Source organism: Haliaeetus albicilla, chromosome 20 (genome assembly GCF_947461875.1).
Source record: "Haliaeetus albicilla chromosome 20, bHalAlb1.1, whole genome shotgun sequence".
Lineage (NCBI taxonomy): Eukaryota > Metazoa > Chordata > Aves > Accipitriformes > Accipitridae > Haliaeetus > Haliaeetus albicilla.
Genome location: NC_091502.1, coordinates 26,560,158 through 26,580,693, shown reverse-complemented (window position 1 = coordinate 26,580,693; position 20,536 = coordinate 26,560,158). Strand labels below are relative to the sequence as shown.

At 47.8% G+C, this 20,536-nt stretch overlaps 2 protein-coding genes across 5 annotated transcripts in view; one reads left to right on the top strand and one right to left on the bottom strand.

The window, feature by feature from the left end:
- Window positions 1-1,406: 1,406 nt before the first annotated feature.
- Window positions 1,407-9,063, bottom strand: MRPL48 (mitochondrial ribosomal protein L48). Of its 2 annotated transcripts, none has more exons than XM_069808668.1 (8): window positions 8,907-9,063; window positions 7,975-8,027; window positions 7,607-7,644; window positions 6,556-6,641; window positions 5,619-5,791; window positions 3,976-4,078; window positions 3,068-3,157; window positions 1,407-1,663 (listed from the first exon to the last, which is right to left on the bottom strand). In XM_069808668.1, exons 1-8 carry the CDS (start codon window positions 8,925-8,927, stop codon window positions 1,589-1,591), a joined length of 639 nt encoding a protein of 212 aa, XP_069664769.1. In that variant the 5' UTR covers window positions 8,928-9,063; the 3' UTR covers window positions 1,407-1,588. The 2 variants fall into 2 exon arrangements, with proteins under 2 accessions (XP_069664769.1, XP_009924038.1); XM_009925736.2 differs by lacking the exon at window positions 8,907-9,063 and adding an exon at window positions 8,144-8,455.
- A 5,414-nt stretch (window positions 9,064-14,477) lies between these two features.
- RAB6A (RAB6A, member RAS oncogene family) overlaps window positions 14,478-20,536 on the top strand; it is a 65,225-nt gene continuing 59,166 nt past the window's right edge. Inside the window, exon 1 of one of the 3 annotated variants that reach the window (XM_069808663.1) lies at window positions 14,478-14,841. In XM_069808663.1, the coding sequence (XP_069664764.1) occupies window positions 14,772-14,841 (70 nt within the window). In that variant the 5' untranslated portion in view covers window positions 14,478-14,771. The remainder of the gene's footprint in view (window positions 14,842-20,536) is intronic. The other 2 variants (XM_069808662.1, XM_069808661.1) reach the window with 2 other exon arrangements.

The following is a 20,536-nucleotide window of genomic DNA, read 5'->3' as shown; positions in this document are numbered from 1 at the left end:
CTCAGCTCTGTGACCGCCCTGCTGCAGATTTCCACTCCCTGTCCTTCCCTGTGCCATCCCACAGCTTTTCCCAGCAGTGATATCCTCATGTCCCACAGGAGAGGACTTTGGGGGGGAATTTATCTCCTGGGAAGCCCCAGGAGCATTAGGAATGGGGGAAAAAGGGGCTTTTATGGAGTGGGATGCTCATCTGAACACCACCTCCTAGGGAATAAGCTATGAAAATGAAAATAAAATCACTTTTTGTAGGCTGGAAAGGGAAGGGCACCTGTGGCTTTTGCCAGGGGCAACTTCCTGGGAAGGTGGGTGCTGGGGCTGCCGAAGGGCTGGGTTTTCGTACTGCCAGCCAAAAATCACAGCTGGCACAGGACCACAAGTGAATATCCAGCAACACCTGAGCAGCCCCAGTTTAGGGGGGGAGTGTTAATGGTTATTTTCCCTCTTTTAAAGAGCTGGTGCTTGGGAAGGGGGAAAAAACCCCAACAAATCAACCATTTTTGGGGCAGGAACAGAACCTTCTCTTAGCTTCCATCAAAGCAGGGCTCAAATTTCATTATAACATACTTCCTAACAGGATGGCATGATCAGGTGTATCTTAGCTCCAGCCTAAGCAAAAACAGCTGCACGCACCCTGTCTCAGAATTGAAAGAACGAGGATTGGAGCAAAAACCCAGGTGCCACGACCTGTTCAACCCAGCACCCGTAGGTGCACCCAAAAGCCAGAGCTCCCACAGGCTCTGGGTTTTGCAGGACGGCAATAGTGTCTAATTCGGTCCCACATCACTCAGGAAAAGCGGCAGTCCCGGGAAAAGCATCTGGCACCATCCTGGGAAATTCTCCAAACAGCTTTGCGCTTCTGCGAGTTGTCCTTCCAAGGCACAAGTAATTTCTCCCTTTCCAAAGGGCTGTTGTAAAAAGTAGATTGACTTCAGGGATCCAGGGGAAAGTTTATCCTTTATGGCTTGAAAGGCAAATCAGAAATTAAGGAGAAATTTTGCACACACTGCCTGACACAGCTCCAACCTTCCTGCCTCTGCCCTCTGAGGCTTTTTTCTGTTAAGCAGTGGTTGTTCAGCTACTCGGGGACGATCATCCCCACCCCTCCCAGGGCTCTGAGGCTCCATTCATGTTGGTGAAGCTCTGATTTAAGCAGCTCTTACGAGAAGAACACATTGCTCCAGCCTTCAGCTGAAGAAAGGAGCAGGACAGTCACTTCCACATCAACAGCTTCTGGGAGAGTTGCAGTGCAGCATTATTAACTTGCAGAGATTTCTGCAGACTGAAACTTGTAGAAACCCAAACCCAAAACATGCAGGAAAAAAGAAAAAAAAAGAGGAAGAGCTGAGAAAAGTAACCCACATTTCATTGTGACCCCCCCTTCTCTCAGAGTACTAATCAGTCACATATAAACACATGTATTTGTCTTTATTAAGACAAGCTGCTTGACAACAGTGGAAATTTCTTCCAATTCACTAAATTATTGGTACACTGCTCATGAAGTTGCCTTCTGGAGGCTCAAACGGCCATGGGGGAGAAGGCTTGCTTTCCCAGGGGCAGCTCTGAAATGGATGGAGCATTCTTCCTCACTTCAGTTCATCTGCGCTAGCAGCTCTTCAAGTTCTGGTCGAGACTTTAATCGGCTCTTGAAGTCAGCTTCTGTGTGCTGTGGAGGGAGGAAAAAAAAAACCCTCAAGCAAGTCAGAATCACCTCTTGAGTACTTTTTGAAATCAAGAGGAATTCAAACCCTCTCCCAAAGAGAATCACTTAAGAGCAGCAAAATAAAAGACTTAAATGTCCACTGAATCCAGGGAGTGGGAAGCACAAGTGGAAAGTCACTGCAGGCTACGCTCTTGCAGGCAGCTCAACCTGGAAGCACAGCAGTCATGGACGTGCTTGATCACTGCACGCACTACTCTGAAATTCAGCCTTGTAGGCTCCTCCTCACCTGGGTAACTGCTTTTGGAAGGCTGAGCAATGGCACTCTGCTCAAGAAGTCAACTGGACATCTCCAACTCTGCCACTGCCTATCATCGTAGCATCTACTTTCCTGACGAGACCTGCCACTTTCTCCAGACCTTTGCAGGAGCATCCCAAAGCTTTCACCTCTCTTCTGCACTGCCAGTCATATCAAGCCAGCTCAGGTCTCTCCCCTGGGCTTCCTGCATCAGATTGCAATGACTTTGCAAATGGCACAATGTCACAGTTCTCCCTCCAGACGCAAAGCCATCAGCCAAAATTAAAAAAAAAAGACATGGCAGCCCTAAGGCAGAGACCGGACTGTGACCAAAGCAGAGAAGATTACTGGACTCAAGAGACCTCCTGTATTCCTTCTGGTTTTGCAGAGCTGGAGATAACTAAACATTCTTCAAAGGCCACTTAAGAAGCCAGCTGTGTTTTCATGTTTGAATTTAGCGTGCTGCCTTTCCTTTCCAGCCACAGAAGTCTTTTAGTCCCTGAATAAAAAGGGCCTGGGACTGTTCTATCCGAATGTAAAGTGACAGAAGTTTAAATATCTCCTTATGCCTTGTCCACCAGTGATTGGAGTTCTGTCCTGAAGTCCTCAGTGCTGAGAAAACTGTTGGGCCTTTCTGCAGGAAACAAGCTGAACCCCTCCCAGAGTAAATTCCATCAAAACAGGGCACAGCATTTGGGTTTCCAGTCTCAGCTTTGCTACCAACTGCTCCTTGAAGTTCCTGGTGATTCCCAGATAAGAGGCAGTGAAGCACTGCTGAAGGAAAGTGTTCCCTTCCGAGTCGCAGGGAATCTGCGGCAGCAAAGGAAAGCAACTTGCAACCTGCCATTTCCTACAGATCTATGGGATTGGCTGGGAAGGTACCTTCTGTGGCACTAATTATAGAAGGCTAAATAGAAAATGAAATGTTCATCAAGAATTAGAGAGAATGGGTTTTGATAGACCAAGTGAGGGCCTGGGTCTAGGAGATCCTGGGTATCCCTAAGTCTAGATTAGACAGTAGCCTCAGGACCAGGTCTGTATTTTCAAAGCAAATTCATGTCACGCATCATATTGCTTCCTAAATGCAAAGGCATTGGTAAAATTAAACATACCTCTTTCACTAACAGATGGACCCCTTCAGGCTGATTACTCTGAATAATTTCCAAGAGTATCGGAGCAAACGTTGAACTCAAACCGCTGATCTGAGAGAAGAAATAAAAGTGCTGCAGGAGCAGAACACCACATACAAAACAGACTCATTATATTAATGGCACAGGAAGAGAGTCCATTTCGGTATGAGCCTGTGGCAGTCAACCACTTCATTAGAGAAGCACTCCCTGCTTTGTGCACACACCTCTCGCATGCAGCACAGCCCAAAGCTCTCGTTTCGGCTCTTCTCTATGAACGCTGCGCTTCCTGCCCCTGCCTGTATGCTCTCCTGCACATAAAGAGACTTAACCACACACGAAGACCTCAATTTAGGTGACACCCTAATACAAAGGCTGCCACGGTGAACCTGCAAGCCCCAGCGTTAGCCACCCATCAGCTCTCTCCAGTGGAAAAAGTCTACCTCTAGGTTAAAAAGTAATTCAGCAGAGGTTTAGCATATAGCAAGGGAAGACACTGTAAAATAGGAAAAAGTCACTTAGGAGAAATACCTGTTTACCTCAATCAGCTGTACACTTTTGATGCTGGCCCTGATACTAATAGTATTTTTATATTTCATCAAGTTTGTCCAATCATTCATCCTTAAATATGACTTTTCTACCCATTGTATCAAGTATTCTGCATAAAATAGATCATAAATCTTCTGGCTGAAATACAGAATCCAGGAACCCCTCCTCTGCTTCTACTTTGTGAGCAACCTTTAGCAAAAAATCTAATTAGACTTCTTTGCGCTTCAATTTATGCCTTTCAGTTGTTCAAGGGAGTTAACTCCAATTGTTAAGGGGTTTTGAGAGCCTGAGATAGGAGATGCTGCACAAGAGCCGCAGCACTATCAGCAAACACCAGCTCATACCTGGACAACCCTCTGATGGGTAGTGAGGACTGCATCCAGCTGCATTTTGGAACCTCGCTCTTCCAAGAACAGCACTTCGTTGGTTTTGGTGGGCATCGCGTAGCTGCAGGAACCACAGGTCAGTGCTTAGGACAGGGAGGATAGATTTGCACTACTTTACAGGAATGAATCTACCTCCAGCAGCAGAGAACGTGGAAGGAGATTAACTTTTCATGAGAAATTAATTATGCAAACAATGTATCTTGCAAATCAAGCACTGGCAGAAGCCGGGTGTTTTACTGGAAAGAGATAAGGGAGAAGCTTGCAGCAGTATTGCCAGCAAAAAACTGTTTCAGCTACAAACACCAGCTTGAGAAGAGAACTTCTAACTTCTTTATAGCTAAAGGAGAGCTTTAAAGCAACAGTTCTGGCTTATTTTGTAATCTGTTCGTTAGGAACAGAGCTAAAAACCACTGCTGCAACACACCGCTCAAAAGACATTACTTGCACCTCTGAATTTAACAGGAGTATGATCAGGCACTGGATCAGATTCTGCTCTCCGGTTAGCTTTACTCCAGAGACCTCAGCCTCCCCATCTCCATTTGCACAGCATCAATCACAACAGGCTACATCCTACTGTCCATGTTTTACCCTACAATTTTTGCTCATAAAGGGCAAATTTCTTTCTGTACATACTGAACTCTGCACACCCAGTCCAACCTCAGAGGGCACAAGTACGTTACAGAGTAATAATGCTTTACACTGAAAGTGCTATCAACAGTCTCAGGCTGTGGGATTTCTCTGCCAATGCTTTCCAGTGCGTCGCTGCTGATGAGACTACAAGTGACTGATCTATGGACAAAGGATTTCAGACCCATGGCTAACAGTTCATCAAAGTAGATTAACATAACGAAAATGATAGGTTTAATTGTAATGAGCAGGAACCAGTGTTTATACTCAGTGTTACAATTAAAGATACACATTTCAGAGAATCACAGCGAAGTGTTTTTACTTCCTTACAGCAATGCAGTGCTTCTCCCAGCGACTACAGCTCCTTGGGTGCACTGCAGGCACCAAGAAGCTGTATCACATTCCTCAGACTCATTAAAACCAGCAATGCTGCTATCAGGGGTACACCTGCTTTGGAGATCTAGTGTGCCACTGAAGCATCCCCTACTAATAATAAGCTAAAGCAGTTGGTAGCTCTCCCACAATCTCCAGGGGTTTCCCAAGCTCATTCTAGTTTGTATAATCAGTATCATTTGCTTACTGCACAATATATGTGCAGAGCCTGGATGAAACACTATAAAGAAAAAACAGCAGCAAAAGTCAGCAATACTTAAGCCTACGTTCCTGGGGTCAGCACACACAGGCTTAAGCCTTTTTCTCAACGGAATGAAAAGTAACAGCTATTTTTTCCCTTGATATCTGTTCAGTCAGTGCCTGAACAACTCCATTTCAGACTTCCTTGTATAAATAAAGCATACAGACACACAAAAAGAGAACACCAGGCAGATGACAGAAGATTTGGATTTACAAGTAGGAATCTATCAGAGAGATTAGACTGCACCCTTCTCTGCAAGGTATCATCATCTACGAGCCTCACACGGCCTAACGCAACCTGACTGCAAGGGATGACAAACACAGAGCTGTGTTCCTCCTACCTTTCATTCACTCTGATGGAGAGTCGGTTGCAGAGTTTATGCACATACTGAGCAAAATGCTCCACGAGACACATATCATAGGAAGTCATCTGGATGTTGACATCTCCATACTCATATTCGGTTCCAACATTTATCTCTTTCATCTGTACTTTATCCTTTCTCTTCTTTGGAGCCTGTATTTAAAAAAAAAAAAAAAAATAGAAAGCCTATCTGTTTTGAACAAAGCTGGAAATAAAAAAACATTAACTCTTGCCCCTGCACAGGAGACCATGCTAGGGTACTCTCTTCTGACACAGGTTTGCTGAACTATGTCGAACATATCACAGCCCATCTGTGCTCACTTTCCCCGACTACAAAACTGGGATGACATTATCTTAACAGATGTTCTCAAGTTGAGCAGTTCAGTTCTTGGATGGCAGCACCACAGAAGTCACACAGAAAATACATGCATACCATGATTAATTTCTTCCACAAAAAACCAAGGAGTAGAAAACAAACTGCTTTTTATTTCAGTTCCTGCCTTCAAGGCAGCTGTCTAGATGAGTTAGATGCTTCCTCCTTCCACAAAAATTGTTGTCTTTCCAAATTTCAGGGAAAGTAAAAAGTTTAAATGCAAGTAAGACCTGCTCACAATATTCTGCAATAATTTGAAGTTGGGGTGTTAAACTCAGCATCAGGAAGAGATTCCTCCCTCCCAAAACTACCCATTAACTTAAACAAGAATGTACCGGACAAAAGAAAGTATTTATGCAGTGTTGTGAGTGCATACTTCATGTGACATAACACCCTCTACCAAGAAAAGTAGCAGTAAACCACTACATTATTCCTTTTTAATATGATTCATCAGCCATGGAATTAATAATACCAACATTTAAATCAGACTGTAAAAAGACAGGTCAGATGAAAGCAAGCACATTAGGGGAGTTCTTATGCCTACCTCCTTCGGGAGCAGGTATTTAAACTTCCCAATACCATGTGTAGGACGGGATCTGTAATGTCTGTGGCAACTCACAAGCGCATCACCTTAAAATCAAAGCAGAGCAAACATGTTTCCAGCTGAATGGCAGACAGCCCTTCTTTTAAAAAACATACATGGGTGCTTTGAGAGCCCAAAATCCACACCAGGGACAAGAATTTGTCCTCGGTTCTTTGACACAAGGCAAAGGCAGGGTAAGGCTTCGGCCGATCTCTGCTCAATGCAGGCAGCCTGTGCACCATAGCAAGCCTGTTACAATTCACAGTTGGTTATGGTTTAAATAAGGAAGGAAGAGATTAAAAATGACTCATTTCCCAGGTGAATTCTTAGACAAACAAAACCAAAAAAAAAAAAGACAGACTTGTCAGCACCAGTGGATGGTGAGGATACTGATGAAATATTACATCTGCCTCCTCTTATGCGACAGCAGTGATGCTACTATGATGGATCTGAGCCCCACTTAATTTTAAATCTAGTCCTGTTCAAATATTCATATGCTAGGAAGCCAAACCAAAACTGCATCAGCTTTTATTTATACTTCCTTCTCCAGAGTAAAATGAAACCCTCAATAACGCTCATTTTAATAAACGAAGCTCAGAACAGCAAAGAAAAACTGAACACCAAGGATCTAAGCCATTCAGTTATACTTTGCCTCCGCATCAAAATCAAATTCTATTTTAAACTGTGACAGCAGACTCTACCAGCTCAATAAAAGTTAAAGTGGGTGTAAGTCAGTTCTCAGGCAGTGATGCAGTGAAAAGCATCTGGCTGGTGTCACTCCACAGCATAACGCCATGTCTAGTTCCACCTGCTTAGCCAAGAACAGGGAAACAGAAGAAAAGGTTAGAAAAAAAGGTATGGAAGTGGAAGAGCACCTGCTCAGGTTATTTAACCAATCCAAAATTGGCTAAAAAAAAACAAAAAACAAAACAAGACACAAACGCTCAAATATGTAATATTTATTTTGGGTAAATGAAATTTTGCCTTGCACTGGATTACTAAGAGGCCTTACCTGCAGCACACAGACAGCTTTCTCTGGGTGTTGCTGCTCTGTAGGAAACAAGATGATAATTAAAAGCTCTGATTTCACACACCTGTGGAAACACAACATATCTGGCTGATCTCCTTAACCAAAGGCTCACACCCGAAGTCCCTCAGACACAGATAGATCCCGTTAGGAAAGAGATCTTCTCTCCTTCACATCCTACAGCCCTTTCAGCTCCCAGACATCAGCTGAAAGTCTTCCCTCCACAAAAAAGATTTTCCTTAGCAAAAAGTACTTTTTTTGTCATGTATGTTTTCTGACAGTCAGAAGTGACCGAGCATTTTTAATGCCTTATACTGTGTATTACTTACTGGGTTTGATTTCAGACCACTCACCTGCTGAGCGCAAACACCTGCTTTAGCAATGCTCTCTTCCTCAAGCACAGCACCTGCAACAAGCCACAATGGTCAAAACACAAACAGTATAGTGGATACTCAGTGAGTCTTCACTCACACTTCCCAGAACACACCCATCAAAACAACACATAAGACCCTCTGAATGTACCAATAACCCTCCACTGCCACCAGCCACTATCACTTTCCAGAATACCACCGCAACACAGAGGAAAGGGATGAAGGAGGAGGAAGATGATGACTGCGGTAACCTCCTCATGCACCCCCTCACTTTGCTTCAGGATCCAACAAGTGGGGGTGGGCGACCCTCCTCCCCTTGGTTACAGACCATATTCATCCCTCGCACCTGTCCCACCGCCTCCAGGCGACAACAGCCGCACGAACAACCCTCGTGCTTGTTCCAGCTCCGCACGGACGAAGGGAAACACAGCTCATCCATCCCCAAGACAGCGCGAAGCAAAGCGCTCTGCTGTCACCACAACCCTGGCAGGCCAGGAGCTGCATCATGCCAACCGGGGTGGGGGGGGATAATTACCAATGTCCCCAAAGAGTGACGAGAGGGACAGGGAGGACCAGGGATCTGCCGCTCCCCGAGGGCAGTGACATGGCGGGGGGGGACCTTGTGTCTCTGGGGTGATCCCTAGGTGCTGCAGGAGGGGTGGGGGTCTCTGCCCAAGATAGGCGACCCAGGGCACTAACTCAGGGTCAGGCCTGTGTCCCCCCAAGAGACACAACCCCCCCCCAATCTAGTCCCAGGGCCGGGTCGGGCCTGTCTCCCCCTCAGAAGGGCCGGGCCTGACCCTGCCGTCCCCGGTCCCAGAACCAGGCCTGTCCCTCCTCTCCCCGCCCCGTCCTCCGCCGGTAACCGAGGCCGGGCCCGGTGTCCCCAACAGCCGGCCAGAGCCCGCCGGTACCTTCGGTAAGGCCGCGTTCATCCCTACGCCTCAGACAGAGACGCGTCCGTCGCTCTAAAGCGCCCCCCCCCCCCCCGCCTTGGTGCTCCCCCGCTAAGCGTCCCCGCGGCCCGCGGCTCTCCGCCCCGCGTTCCGCCCACGGGTGCCTCCCGAGTTGCCCCAATTTTTGGACATCCTCTCCCCCCCGCCTCCAGTGGTCGCAGGACTCCGGTCTCCTGCAGGAAGGGGTGGGCAATGCTTGTGGGGGGGACGGACGGCGACACGACATGGCGGACACTTTGTTCCTGCCGCCCCACGGAGCCCCGCGACGTGGCAGCGGCTGCGCGGCGCACCCAAGCCTGCGCCCCAGCGCTACGCACCCTGCTAGCCGCGGCCCCGCCCCCCGCCCGCTCCTCGCACACTGATTGGCCTTCCGCCGCGTCCATCGAGGCACGGCTCGGCGGCCATGTTGAGTGTGGCCTGGGTGGACTCGCACCTAGCGGGGCGAGGCGGTTGTGCTGAGCGCCGTCTGTCCGGCCCCGCCTCAGCGTGTTGCGGCGGCCATGTTGAGTGTGGCTTGCCCGGCCCCGCCTTGCGACGGCCATGTCAGCGGAGGGCGGGAACGCTGTGAGGGGAGAGGGGGGATGGAGGGTGGCTGGGGTCAGGCAGGTGGTCTGCTTTTATGAGCCCTCAGTCAGTGCACTTTATCCGTGCTGGCTGTGGGATCGAGGCAGGAACCCAGCGGGGGTTCAGCAGGCCCCTGCTCCAGCCTGGAGACAGGCCCTGTGGGGTGTGAGGGCACCTGGGGCCGGCCGGGGTGTGCAGGCCTGAAGCAAGGGCCAGGGGATTTGGCACTAAACCTGCGTCGTTTGGCGCTGCCACCTGGTACAAGCGCTACAGAGGGGTTTTCTTTGCGGTTGCAGAGGACGGGCTGGACCTTAGCCTGTAGTCACCAGCTGTGTAATGGTCCGGGGTTGGCTGTGTCCATGCTGGCAGGCCGCCACGGACCTTGAAATGAGGTGTTTGGGCCCCATGGCAGGCGTGCTTTTGGTTTGTGGGGGAAGCAAAGACAAACTCCTCTTTCCACAGCAGGCTGCTCCCTCTGAGGGAAGCGTGAATCCTGCCTTACTGCTAGCGCTTTGATCCCAGCCACTCTGGAGGCAATTCCCTAAAACCTTTATAGTGGGAGGACTGTAGGAAGGGTGGACTGATGGGGACCTCCCCGATCTGCAGCATGTGTTTCCCAGTGGGAGAGGAGCTGGGCAGGGGGGTCTGCCTGGCAGAGTGGGGTGGGAAGAGATAGGCACTGCGTAGCCCTGTGCCCCCCAAACCTGGCAGTTGGGAGTTGGCTCAGGAAAAGCCATCCTGTTGAAAACTGCCCTATCCTGTCTCTTCAGCCCTCCTCCTCTTCACCAGGCCATCTCCTATACAAACCTTTATTTCTCCTAGGCTCTTCCCCACTTTCTTCTCTCCTGCCTCGCCCCAGTTTCCCCCTTCTTGCGTGGCAGATACTCCTGCCCACTTCCCTGAGCCCCCATCTTAGAGCTGTCTATCCTGGGCAGCAGCTGCCTGGCAGCTTGATTTCAGGTCAGGACTTCTACCTCTGCTGACTGATTGCTGCTCCAATTGCTTTTGGCTGGAGCTGTCAGGGCTCATGATGGACTTTCTCTCTCCAGTTCATCTGCGTTCATTGATGTGGCAAGTCTCCTCTGCTGCAGACCAGACTCATGCATTTGATTCCTGCTCCATGATCTACCCTGCCAGGCCCTGTCCTGCATTTCCAAGTGCCTGGAGCTCGCAAGACACACCTGACACCCCAGAGGTTCATCCCCATTGTGATCTGATGCATGGTGGTGAGAGAAGGAATGTGAGATGACAAGGTTTGCCCGAAAGCAGAGCCTGGGTGGGCTCTGTGCCACGCACAGGGCTGTGCTGTTTCCTCCAGCATATGGAGTAAGCAGAGTGGACCTGTGCTACCTTTGATCTCTCCTCCACACTTTGCAAGGACGTGGGCTCCCAGCTCTGAGCTGTGTTTTCGTGGCGCTCCCTGGACACGACAAAACTGCTCACGTGGAACGGATGTTGTACTGCCCTTTGATCTCACCTCGCAAGCCCCAGGCAGGGCCACCCTGGCAATGACACTTGTTTGATAACTCCAGGGTGCTTCGAGCAAGGAGCACTGTGGGAGTCTGAGCTGGGTTAATACCGGCACTCCCATTCCAGGAAAGCTGGGCTTCAGCTCCCCTGAACTTTGAAAACCTGGAGGAAATTCCATGCTTGAGAGGGGGCTGCTGTGACTGGAGGGGGACTGGCTGGTCCTGCATTTGTCAGGGGAGGCTGTGACAGGCACTGCAGTTAACAGCAGGTCATGCTCAGGATGACCCCTTGTTCCAAGACCTCAAAAACTGTGTGCTCGTGGAGGGGGGCTACACCCCTTAATTTCCTCTGACCCTCATGGGGAGTCATCTTTCGGCCACCCACAAAATGTGGCTGAGGAGGGGGCATTGCCCCAGACCAAGTTTGGGGTACAGCAGTCACTGCTAAATGTATTGCAGGAATTCCCCTCCCAATGTCCATCATTGCCCTACATGTCTCAGTGAAAAACTAGTCCATCTCTTCATTGTGGAGTTTCTCCAACATCTGTCATAGATGGATACGTTTTAAGGCCAAAAGGGACTGTTAAATCATGTAATTCAGTCTCCTGCACATTGCAGCCTATAGATTTCCGCTGACTTGCAGCTGTATGGAAGCAGATCACTCCTGTTTCGATGAAAGCATCTTTCTCATAAAGGCTCCTGCTCTTGATTTTCCCTGGATACAAAGATAGGGCTGCTCTTGGCAGCTTGTTCTGGCGGCTGAGCACCCTCTCTGTTAAAAACGTGGACCTTCTTTCCAATTTGAATGTGTCTCGGCTTCAGCTCCCAGCTGCTGGTCCTCACTATGCCTTTCTTTGACTAATGAATCGTTTCACAGCCAGGTAACTGAATCCCTGTTTGCAGGAGCACAACCTGCCTTTTTGTGACATTTAGAAAAAGAAGCAAAGCCGCAGAAACCCAAACCACCCCTTTTCTGTACTGCGCTAAAGAAACCCAGGGAGCTCTTCTTCTTTTCAAGGCTCCCCCAGCTGCTGAGAGGGCCAGGCCTTGCTGGAGAGGTTGTTTCATCCATCCTCTTCTGCTTCGCTGCAGATTTCTCCCAGTCACGTAGCTGGATGTGCCCTGTCAATGACCCAGCGTGGTGCACAGCGCAAGTGCTGGCAGAGATGATGCTCGAGCGGTTTGCGACCTACGCAGAAGGCTGTTGCAGGCTCCCTGTCCCTTCTCAATCCACTCTCTATTGTGCTGTCTGGAAGAGCAAAGCTGTCCTAGAAGAGTTAAGATCCAGCGCCTGAATCTCCACCTCTTTTCGGACTTGTTCGATTACAAAAACAATCAAAAAGTGTTTAAATACACCTTAGAAAAAAATCTCTGTTGTGCATGTCTCCTCTTCTACCTTCTGCAGCACTTCTTAGGACCGCACCTAAGGCCCGCAGGGGTCGGCGGGATGATCTCCCCTGGCTTCAGCAAGTGGAGGCAGGTCCCTCAATTGCTTTATCTTGAAAGCCTCATCCATATCCCCTGCCAGCCCCTCGGGCTGAAACCTCTTCGGCAGGCAATGCAGAAGTGTTTCCTTTGCTCAGTGCGAAGAGATGCTGAGCCTGAGCAGAGCTTTTGTGATAAAAATAATTGTTCCTAACAGACGACTTTTCCCTGATGGAGAGCCCTTGTTTTCCCTGGGATCAGTGGGAAAGATCCTTGAATCCATACTGACACATAACCAAGGAAAATATATGTATTTAAAATGATGTTGGAATTAGTTAAGTCAGGTCTCTGCCAGTCTGGATTCCCTTTCCTGGTGGTGTAGGAGAGCAGCCACATGACCAGTGCCACAGCAAGGGGGAAGTGCTCCCAAATGCCGGGTGCAAAGCTGAATGCGAGCTCCTGCTCATATCTTTATTAAAACTTATTTAAATTTAACCACCTTATTAAAGACACATTTTCTCTTTCAGTTCACTGGCAGTTCAAGACCTGGAAAAAAAAAACTTTGGAGAAGCAGTTAATCATGTTGAGGGAGTACAAATGAAATGATCAAAAATAGAAAATGTAGACTGTTCGGTTTTCAAAATGCTGTCTAATTCTGCACCTGGGTTGCGGGCGCTGGTAGGGGTGAGACTCATGTCCCCAGAGTGGGGAGCGTTTCCATTCACCAGGCAGAGACAGAGCACAGAGACCACAGCTGGAGACACCGAACAAAGGACATTCATGGCCCAGGGTGACCTACCTGCAAGCAAATCCTTGCCGAGAGCCTGTGCCCCCTTTGGCTACACGGACCATTTACAAATCCAGGACAGCGGGTCACATGGAGATGGAATAATATTAGTTTCAACCCATGATCTTTTTCAAAGAGGAGACAGATTTGGGGGTGTGTTGTCCCCCTAGCAGAAGAGGTGCAGTGCTGAGATGTAGCCCTTGGGCCTTGGAGAAGAAGGTGTTGAGATGTGAGAGGGCACAAGAGAACAGTATTCACTGGCAGTGACTACATTTAGGAGACTAAACGAGCGGTGGATGCCATTTCCCTGACCATCAGAGCAGAGAGGCTCTGGAGCAATCTCCCAGATGGGTAAATGGTGGAAAACCTACCTGTTTCCAGGTGGAAAATACCCCATGAAGCATTATTTGGACCTTGTTGAATGGATCGCAAGAGATTTGCACCAACATCAACATGAATACGACCATGGGGCAGGAGGTGCAGACCCTGGAGGGCTCCGTCATTGAACACATTCTTGTTTCAGCTGAGATATTCCTGGGAGCGGCAGGCGATGCCAGCGCCAGCTGAAGCCCTGGGAAGCCCATGGGGGGTGAGGACTTCTGAAAAATCAGGTTTTGTGTTCAAATTCAAGCAACAGAGTATCGATCTGCACGGGATTGCACCAGCCTGGGAGAGAAGGGAGCAAGGCTGCGTGGACAAGAGACATCCTGAAGCCAAGGTTTAAACAGGAGGGGCCAGGATGCAGCTGGGAGCCTCCTCATCTGCTGAACCTCGAGGGCAAGCTGTGCAAAGTGGGGAGAAATGGGCAAAGAACAGCTAAAGGGAGAGCTCGTCCCCAGGTGGGGTTCTGGCCTCTCCTCCAGGCAGGGAGGGAGCACCGAGCTGTTTCCGAACGACACCACAAAAGGGTGACAGTGGGAATCATTGACTTCCCTGGGGAATGTCACCCTGCCCTGAGGGATCTGCTGGGGACATCGTGGAGTGAGCGTTCCCAAGAGATGCTCCTCTGAAAGGAACATCTGCATCAGTTTAGGGTTAGGCCTCTGGTCTTAAGGACTCTGCTTGTTCCTCACGCCTTTGGGCCCCCCCCGCCTCAGCGATTTCAGCGAGCGGGAAAACCCACGCACCCATCGTTAGGCTCCAGAGTGATCGCACCCGCAGCTCAGAAGCAGAGGCCGGCAAGCCCCGCCCTCTCCCATCCCACCCCGCCCCTCCCTCTGTGATTGGCCCACCGCGCGGCGGGCGGGCGGGCCACGCAGCGCGACGTCCAAGCGAGTGGACGGGACGGGTCGGGGCGGCGGCGCGCCTGCGCGGGTGTGGAGCCGAGCGAGGGCGGGCGCGCGCGGCCGCGGTGTGAGGCGCGGGGGAAGGAGCCCGGCCCTGAGGGGAGCGGCGGCGGCGGCGGAGACACCTCGCCCAGCCGGTTGCGCTTCCAGCGGGGCTGCACGCCCGGTCCCACAGCCTTCGTTGTAGGGGGGGGTGGGGGGCGGAAAGAAAGCGAGTGAAGAGCGGTTGCGGGTCCCGTCCGCGGGGAGCGGAGCGGAGCGAGCGCGGGGCGGCGGCGGCGGCTCCTTCATCATGTCGGCGGGCGGCGACTTCGGCAACCCGCTGCGGAAATTCAAGCTGGTGTTCCTGGGCGAGCAGAGCGGTGAGTCACCGCCCGGCCCGGCTCGGATCGGTTCGGGTCTCCCTCAGGAGAGCGGCGGCGGGGCGGGTTCCTCCCCCCCCCCCCCCCCACGCCGCGGCGGACCCACCCTGGTGGGGGCTGGGGTCGCGTCTGAGGGGATTTTTCCCCCCCTCTCTTCATTATTGGTGTGTGAGGGGGCGGCTGTGCCGTAACACCACGTTATGAGGGGAAATGGGGGTCTGCCGCCCCCTTCCCGACGCTTTCCGTGGGGTGGGGGGGCTGCCTCGGGGCGTTTGCCTCCCCCTTGCTGAGACTGCTCTGCCTGGTGGTCGCAGCTCCTTCGGTGGACAGGGAGAGACCGAGCGTGGTTCAGCTATGGTTTAAAAAAAACAAAAAAAACCCGAAAAATCCCACCGAAGCCCAACGGCCACATCTCCAGAAACAGTTGCTGATTCATTTGATCCCAGCTCCTCTGTTTTTTTTGGGGGGGGCAGGACTCTCAATCCTTGGTGTTTTCTATGTAAATATAGCGTTTTTCGAAAATGGAGTTACGTCTTGGCAAAGCGGGTCCAACACTCTAAATATTTAATTCAGTCAGTGAGATTTTCTTCCCTGTCTTTGGAATGAAAAAAAACCCAAACCCAAACGATGTCTCCTCCTTCCTCAGTAGAAGGCCTCTATCTCCAATACTGCATTTCAAATCTTCCACTTAGGAGACTTTTCTGAAAAAATGCTCATTTGTCAGATGCTTTGTGTAATCCTGGTCAGCTATTGAGCGGTCTTTGACATAATGAGTAGGTGCAAAACATTTTCTGTCTCAGGGTGGGGTATTTGTTCCCTCAGCCACCTTTGGTCTCTTATGTGGTAGGAGATGATGAAATACTAGTCTTTCTTTTTTTTTTCTTTTTTCTTTTCTTCCCCAAATGACTTGTATCTTAGTGTTTCCTCACTCATACATAGATGAGCTTGGTGATAAGGCTGCTATTAAAATTATTTACCTATACATCGGTGGTTTCCTTTAGTCTGTTCCTTTAATTTCTTTTTTGTTTTATTTTTTGGTATAGGAATAGCTTCTCTTCATATTAGGGATTCAGAGAGCACAAGTTCAACTTGGGTATTTTTTTGGGGGGGTAAGTCACCTGATCTAGTTGGTGAGGTGCTATTTGGCCAGCCATTTTATGAGGATTTTGGAAGAGGGTCATGTGTAAAAGATGCTCCCCCCCCCCCCAAGGTATTTGAGAACAGCTTCCCCCCCCCCAGGTATTTGATAACAGGAATCTTAAGTATTAGCTATGAGTTTGCAAAATGCTTGGCTTGTTTTACTGTATTTCTGAGCTTCGATTTCACAAAGCTTTTCAAATACCTCCATGGAAGGTTGCAGCACCTGGTACAGATCTTAAATCTCAGCAGCTCTTAGTTTACACGTGGATTTCTTGCCTAATCTAGCAGACATAACATCAGATATCTGCTTCCTCTAGTCTTTGTCATTTTTTTCCCCTCTTGGCTAATCATCTGTGTTCATACTGGAAGGTTTTAAATCCTGTTCATAGTGTCAGATCTGGAGAGGAGAGAAGGGATTTTATGGGTATAGTGTAGCAAAATACTTCTAACTAAATATACATAGCACTGCAACTGCTGTCTTGACTGTGGCTTATGGATGGGTTCAGGCTGGTTTGAATCTAGCTTGTTAGGGCCCAGCTAGCAGCTGTGGTGTGGGTTTCAGACCTGCCTTTGTCTCAGATCCTGAGTGATGACTCCGTGACTGATCTGCGCTGAACTCGGTGCTAAACGTGGCGATGCCAATGGCAGCGTAGCCCTTGGTGTGTCCACAGCCCACGGGTGCTGCAGCATGGGCATGCTCCAACACAGCACTCGGATGATTCTCGTCTCTGATGGAGAAACGGCTTTTTCTGAATTCAGCTTGAAGCTCTGTAGATATTGCTGTCATGATGTCATTCTGTCTAATTTTTTTTACTGACCAAAGGGTGTATAGCTCCCATTACAAATGGCTCCTGGAAGAATAAATGCCCTAATAATGTTCTTCTGTATGATGGAGATAATTACAGAAGCATCTCTGATGCTGCAAAGGGCGTTCAAGTGGGCTATGCTTAGACGTAGTTCCCTTTGTCGTTTGTTTTGAAGCTTACGGGAAATGTAGAAATAAAGTTTTTATAATAGCAGCTTTCATAAACGAGAAGATCTCTTTGTACAACTGTTGCGCTGGATTGCTGCATTTGCTTCCTGTTTAGCTGAAAGGTTGTCTGCCCTGTTGGAAGGCCATAATTAAAGATACCCTACTGCTGCTGGTAGGGAGGCTGAATGCTTCTGTTTCATTTACATTCGGGGACTTCACAATGACAAATGAAATGTTATGAAGGGCTACGATGTCGAATAGCTGCCTCAGCAACCAAAGCTGGCTAATATCGGACCTTCTGTGCTGACTGTATACAGGCTCTTCAATAAATGTGTATTTTACGGCTAAGAAATTCTTAACTGGAGTTCATTACTGTGCAGGCTTTACAGCCCTTCTGTGCCATTGTGTGAGCAATGACAGGTATCAGAGACAGTATCATTCCATGTGAGATCTGGAAGCATCTCCGGATGTTTTATTCTTATTTGAAAGTGGGATTGCACAGTGGATGCAGTGTCTCATTTTTGCTGGTATCCTCAGCCATATTGTGGGAGTTGAATGTCGTATACCTAGGCGTTCGTGTGGACTGCAGTGATTCTTCCTAGTTATGCTGTTCATCACTAGCTGCAGATTCTCTTTCCCGTGCTAAGATGCTGATTTTTTTTTTAAAGTCCCTTCTTTCCTTCCTCCCTGATCCCCAAAATCTTTTCTCCCATGTCTGTTACTTGCATTGTCTGCCATTTCTGCCTTTATTGCACCAACTCCTTGAGTGCTTGGTGCCATGGCGAGCAAGCTGACACATCGCTGCAGCTCTCTGTCCATGGGTCCTGCCCGTGCTCATCAGTCGGTCACTGGTGGTGTGTGTTGGCTGAATGACATCAGGTCACTCACGGCTCCTTTCAGGATTTACTGCAAGTCATTGCCTCTCAATAGCAATATGGTTCTTGTGTCCCCCACGCCCCTCCCCAGCCAAGCCTGGGTACTTGCCGCATGTACTGTGGATTCATCACGAGCCTGCAACATAATCCGTGTCCAGCTAGAAGAAGCTTCTCTTTCTTTCTCTCTCTCATTTTTTTTTTTAACTTGTAGTACAAGGATATAGCATTGGGTGGCTAGCAATAAGGCAACTTCACCAGCGCTTGCCTTAATTGAATTACTTTTCTCAATGATTGAAGATTATACAGTTTAGCAGTTTTAAATATGCTAATCTTTACTGAAAAGGCAGAGAGAGCTCTGTGCTGAGGGATTAGATAGAGCTATTGTGTATGTGGGGAAAAAATATGCTTCTTACTGCCTTTGATCTTCTTTTATCAGGTGATTTGCATCAGTCCTAATGCCTCAAGTTTAAGAAATTCTAATTTCTGGGTCACATCAGTTAGTGTATACATCACCTGTGTTAGGGTAGCTTGCAGTAAATATGGTATATATTCAAATATTAATAACATATTTAGTTCTGCCTTGCATAGGAGCACCTCTGCTTATTAATAAATCGATTTTTTGATTGAGTGAGCAGAACTGAATGCTGGGGTACCACAACAGAAATATTCTTTTGTCACGTGGGTTTATGCTGCAGCTTTTATTGGTGAGCAAGTCTGAAGGGCATTATTAATATGTACAGAAAGCAAAATAAGTCCCTGTTGTCTACTTCTACTGGCATTTCTGTATTGCATAAGATCTTAAAAAATGTTAATTTGTTCTAATTTTCTCTGTCAGGAACCAAGATTTTTAATATTGAAAAAACTGATAAGTACCAGATAATAACTTGAGGAATGTAACTGTTTGGAAACCACTAATGAACTATACTGTTGCATAACAATGTTGGTACAGGCACTGCTGAACAGTGTGATATGTCTTATTAGATAACTGGGGAACTGCAGGTGGTTTGTGTGTAACATGAAGCTGGTGTAACACTGGTCACAGTTCAGCCTCTTTGCAGAGACTGGCATCCCTGTGCAACTTAAAACTCCCTTTTTAAGGAATTCTCAGCTTTATGAGCTCCAGAGAGCTGTTAACTTGTCCCGCCAGTGGTTTAAAATCTTATCCCCTTCCCTCCTATTAATTTCCTAGTGTCTTGGTTTTCCTGTGGCAGGGTGTTCAGATATTTGGGTTTATATTTGGACTATATGCGTTTTCCACGAGTTGCTGAACTTAATTTTCTTGGGTACATCTGGAGGCTGAATATTGCCCCAGTTCTTTCTCTTCTTCATTTCTGAAATAGCCTTTCCTATAGCAATATCTGGAAGAAGCACATCAGACTTGGAGAAAAAGACTTAAATGTTTTGTGGTGCCTGTTCTCATGGTGCCTTTTGATCCCTGTCTATTTGTGGAAGCCTCTGAAGGAGATAGATCTTTTCTTCAAAGGAAGAATAGCTGCGCCTTTCTGCACTTTGGTGTGTTTTTCTCTATCTGAAAAATAATTTGTGAACTTGGAAGGAAAGGATCTTCTTATCCCTTGATTTAAAATAATGGATTTTGTATCTGCAGCTGTTGGTGTGTTTGGTGGTACTTGACACTTTCTTGGCACATTGATCCAGGTTTTGCGAAGCTGATGTCTGAGGCTTTTGCTGAAGCTGTAAATGGGACAAACAGAGAAACAAAGGTGAGGAACCTCATCTGAGGCCACCTTAGCAGAATATCTAGCATTTGGAAATTATCAGAACCAACAGCTGTCAGCCATTCTTCTCAACTTCACTGATCATTAAAAATCTGTCTTCCATACTCAGTTTGTGAGGAAGTAGCTACCTTCCTATTTACCTGATAATTTAGTCCAGGTGTTTAAAGACATTTGTTATGTTCATGCATGTACAAGTACCTGTTGTATATACTACTGTTTAAGAAAAACCCCAAACCAACAAACCAAAACCAGCAAAAACTGTCAATGGTTTGAAACATGGCCCAGAAGAAATGGAATTTTGCTGTCTCTGTGTGAACCATCAGATTTTTCAAGACAATCTCCAAAACTCACCTGTGAGTCCTGTAACCTGCAAGAACAGTTACCTTGTGACAGATGAATGTGTTTCTGAAAGGGTATGGGAGCTCTGATGTGTCTCTTCTGGTATGGAGCAGGACAGGACAAGACTAAAAGCACTATTTTGAAAATTAACTGATATAATCAAAATGATTATGAGTTTGACACATCAGTATAAATTATTTATGGAAGTAGTCTAAAATTGTGTGTCTCGGCAAACAAACAGTAGTCAAAATACGGACTGGCAGTGAAAGTAGAATTTTTCAAGTCTGTTTTCTTGATTTATTTACTGAGCTTACACAAAGTTGGAAAGCTAAATGGATTCTTTCTTTTCTCTTCAGCACAAAACAAACTCTTCTGGCTCTAATATATTGAAGGGCCCAGGGACAGTGAACAATTGAATCAATTACTTTACATCGGATATTTTCTTTTTATGTTCAAAGCACAATGGACTAAATATGTTTTGGAATATTTGAGTAATATTAACTGAAAAAAATTGACTTTTTTGTGTGTTTCAGTAGTATTTAACTCTTACCCAAATGTGGCCTGGTGCATCACAAAAAAAAAAAAGCTAATCTGGGAAGCAAATATTATATGAAACTAAATCTAAGTAAATT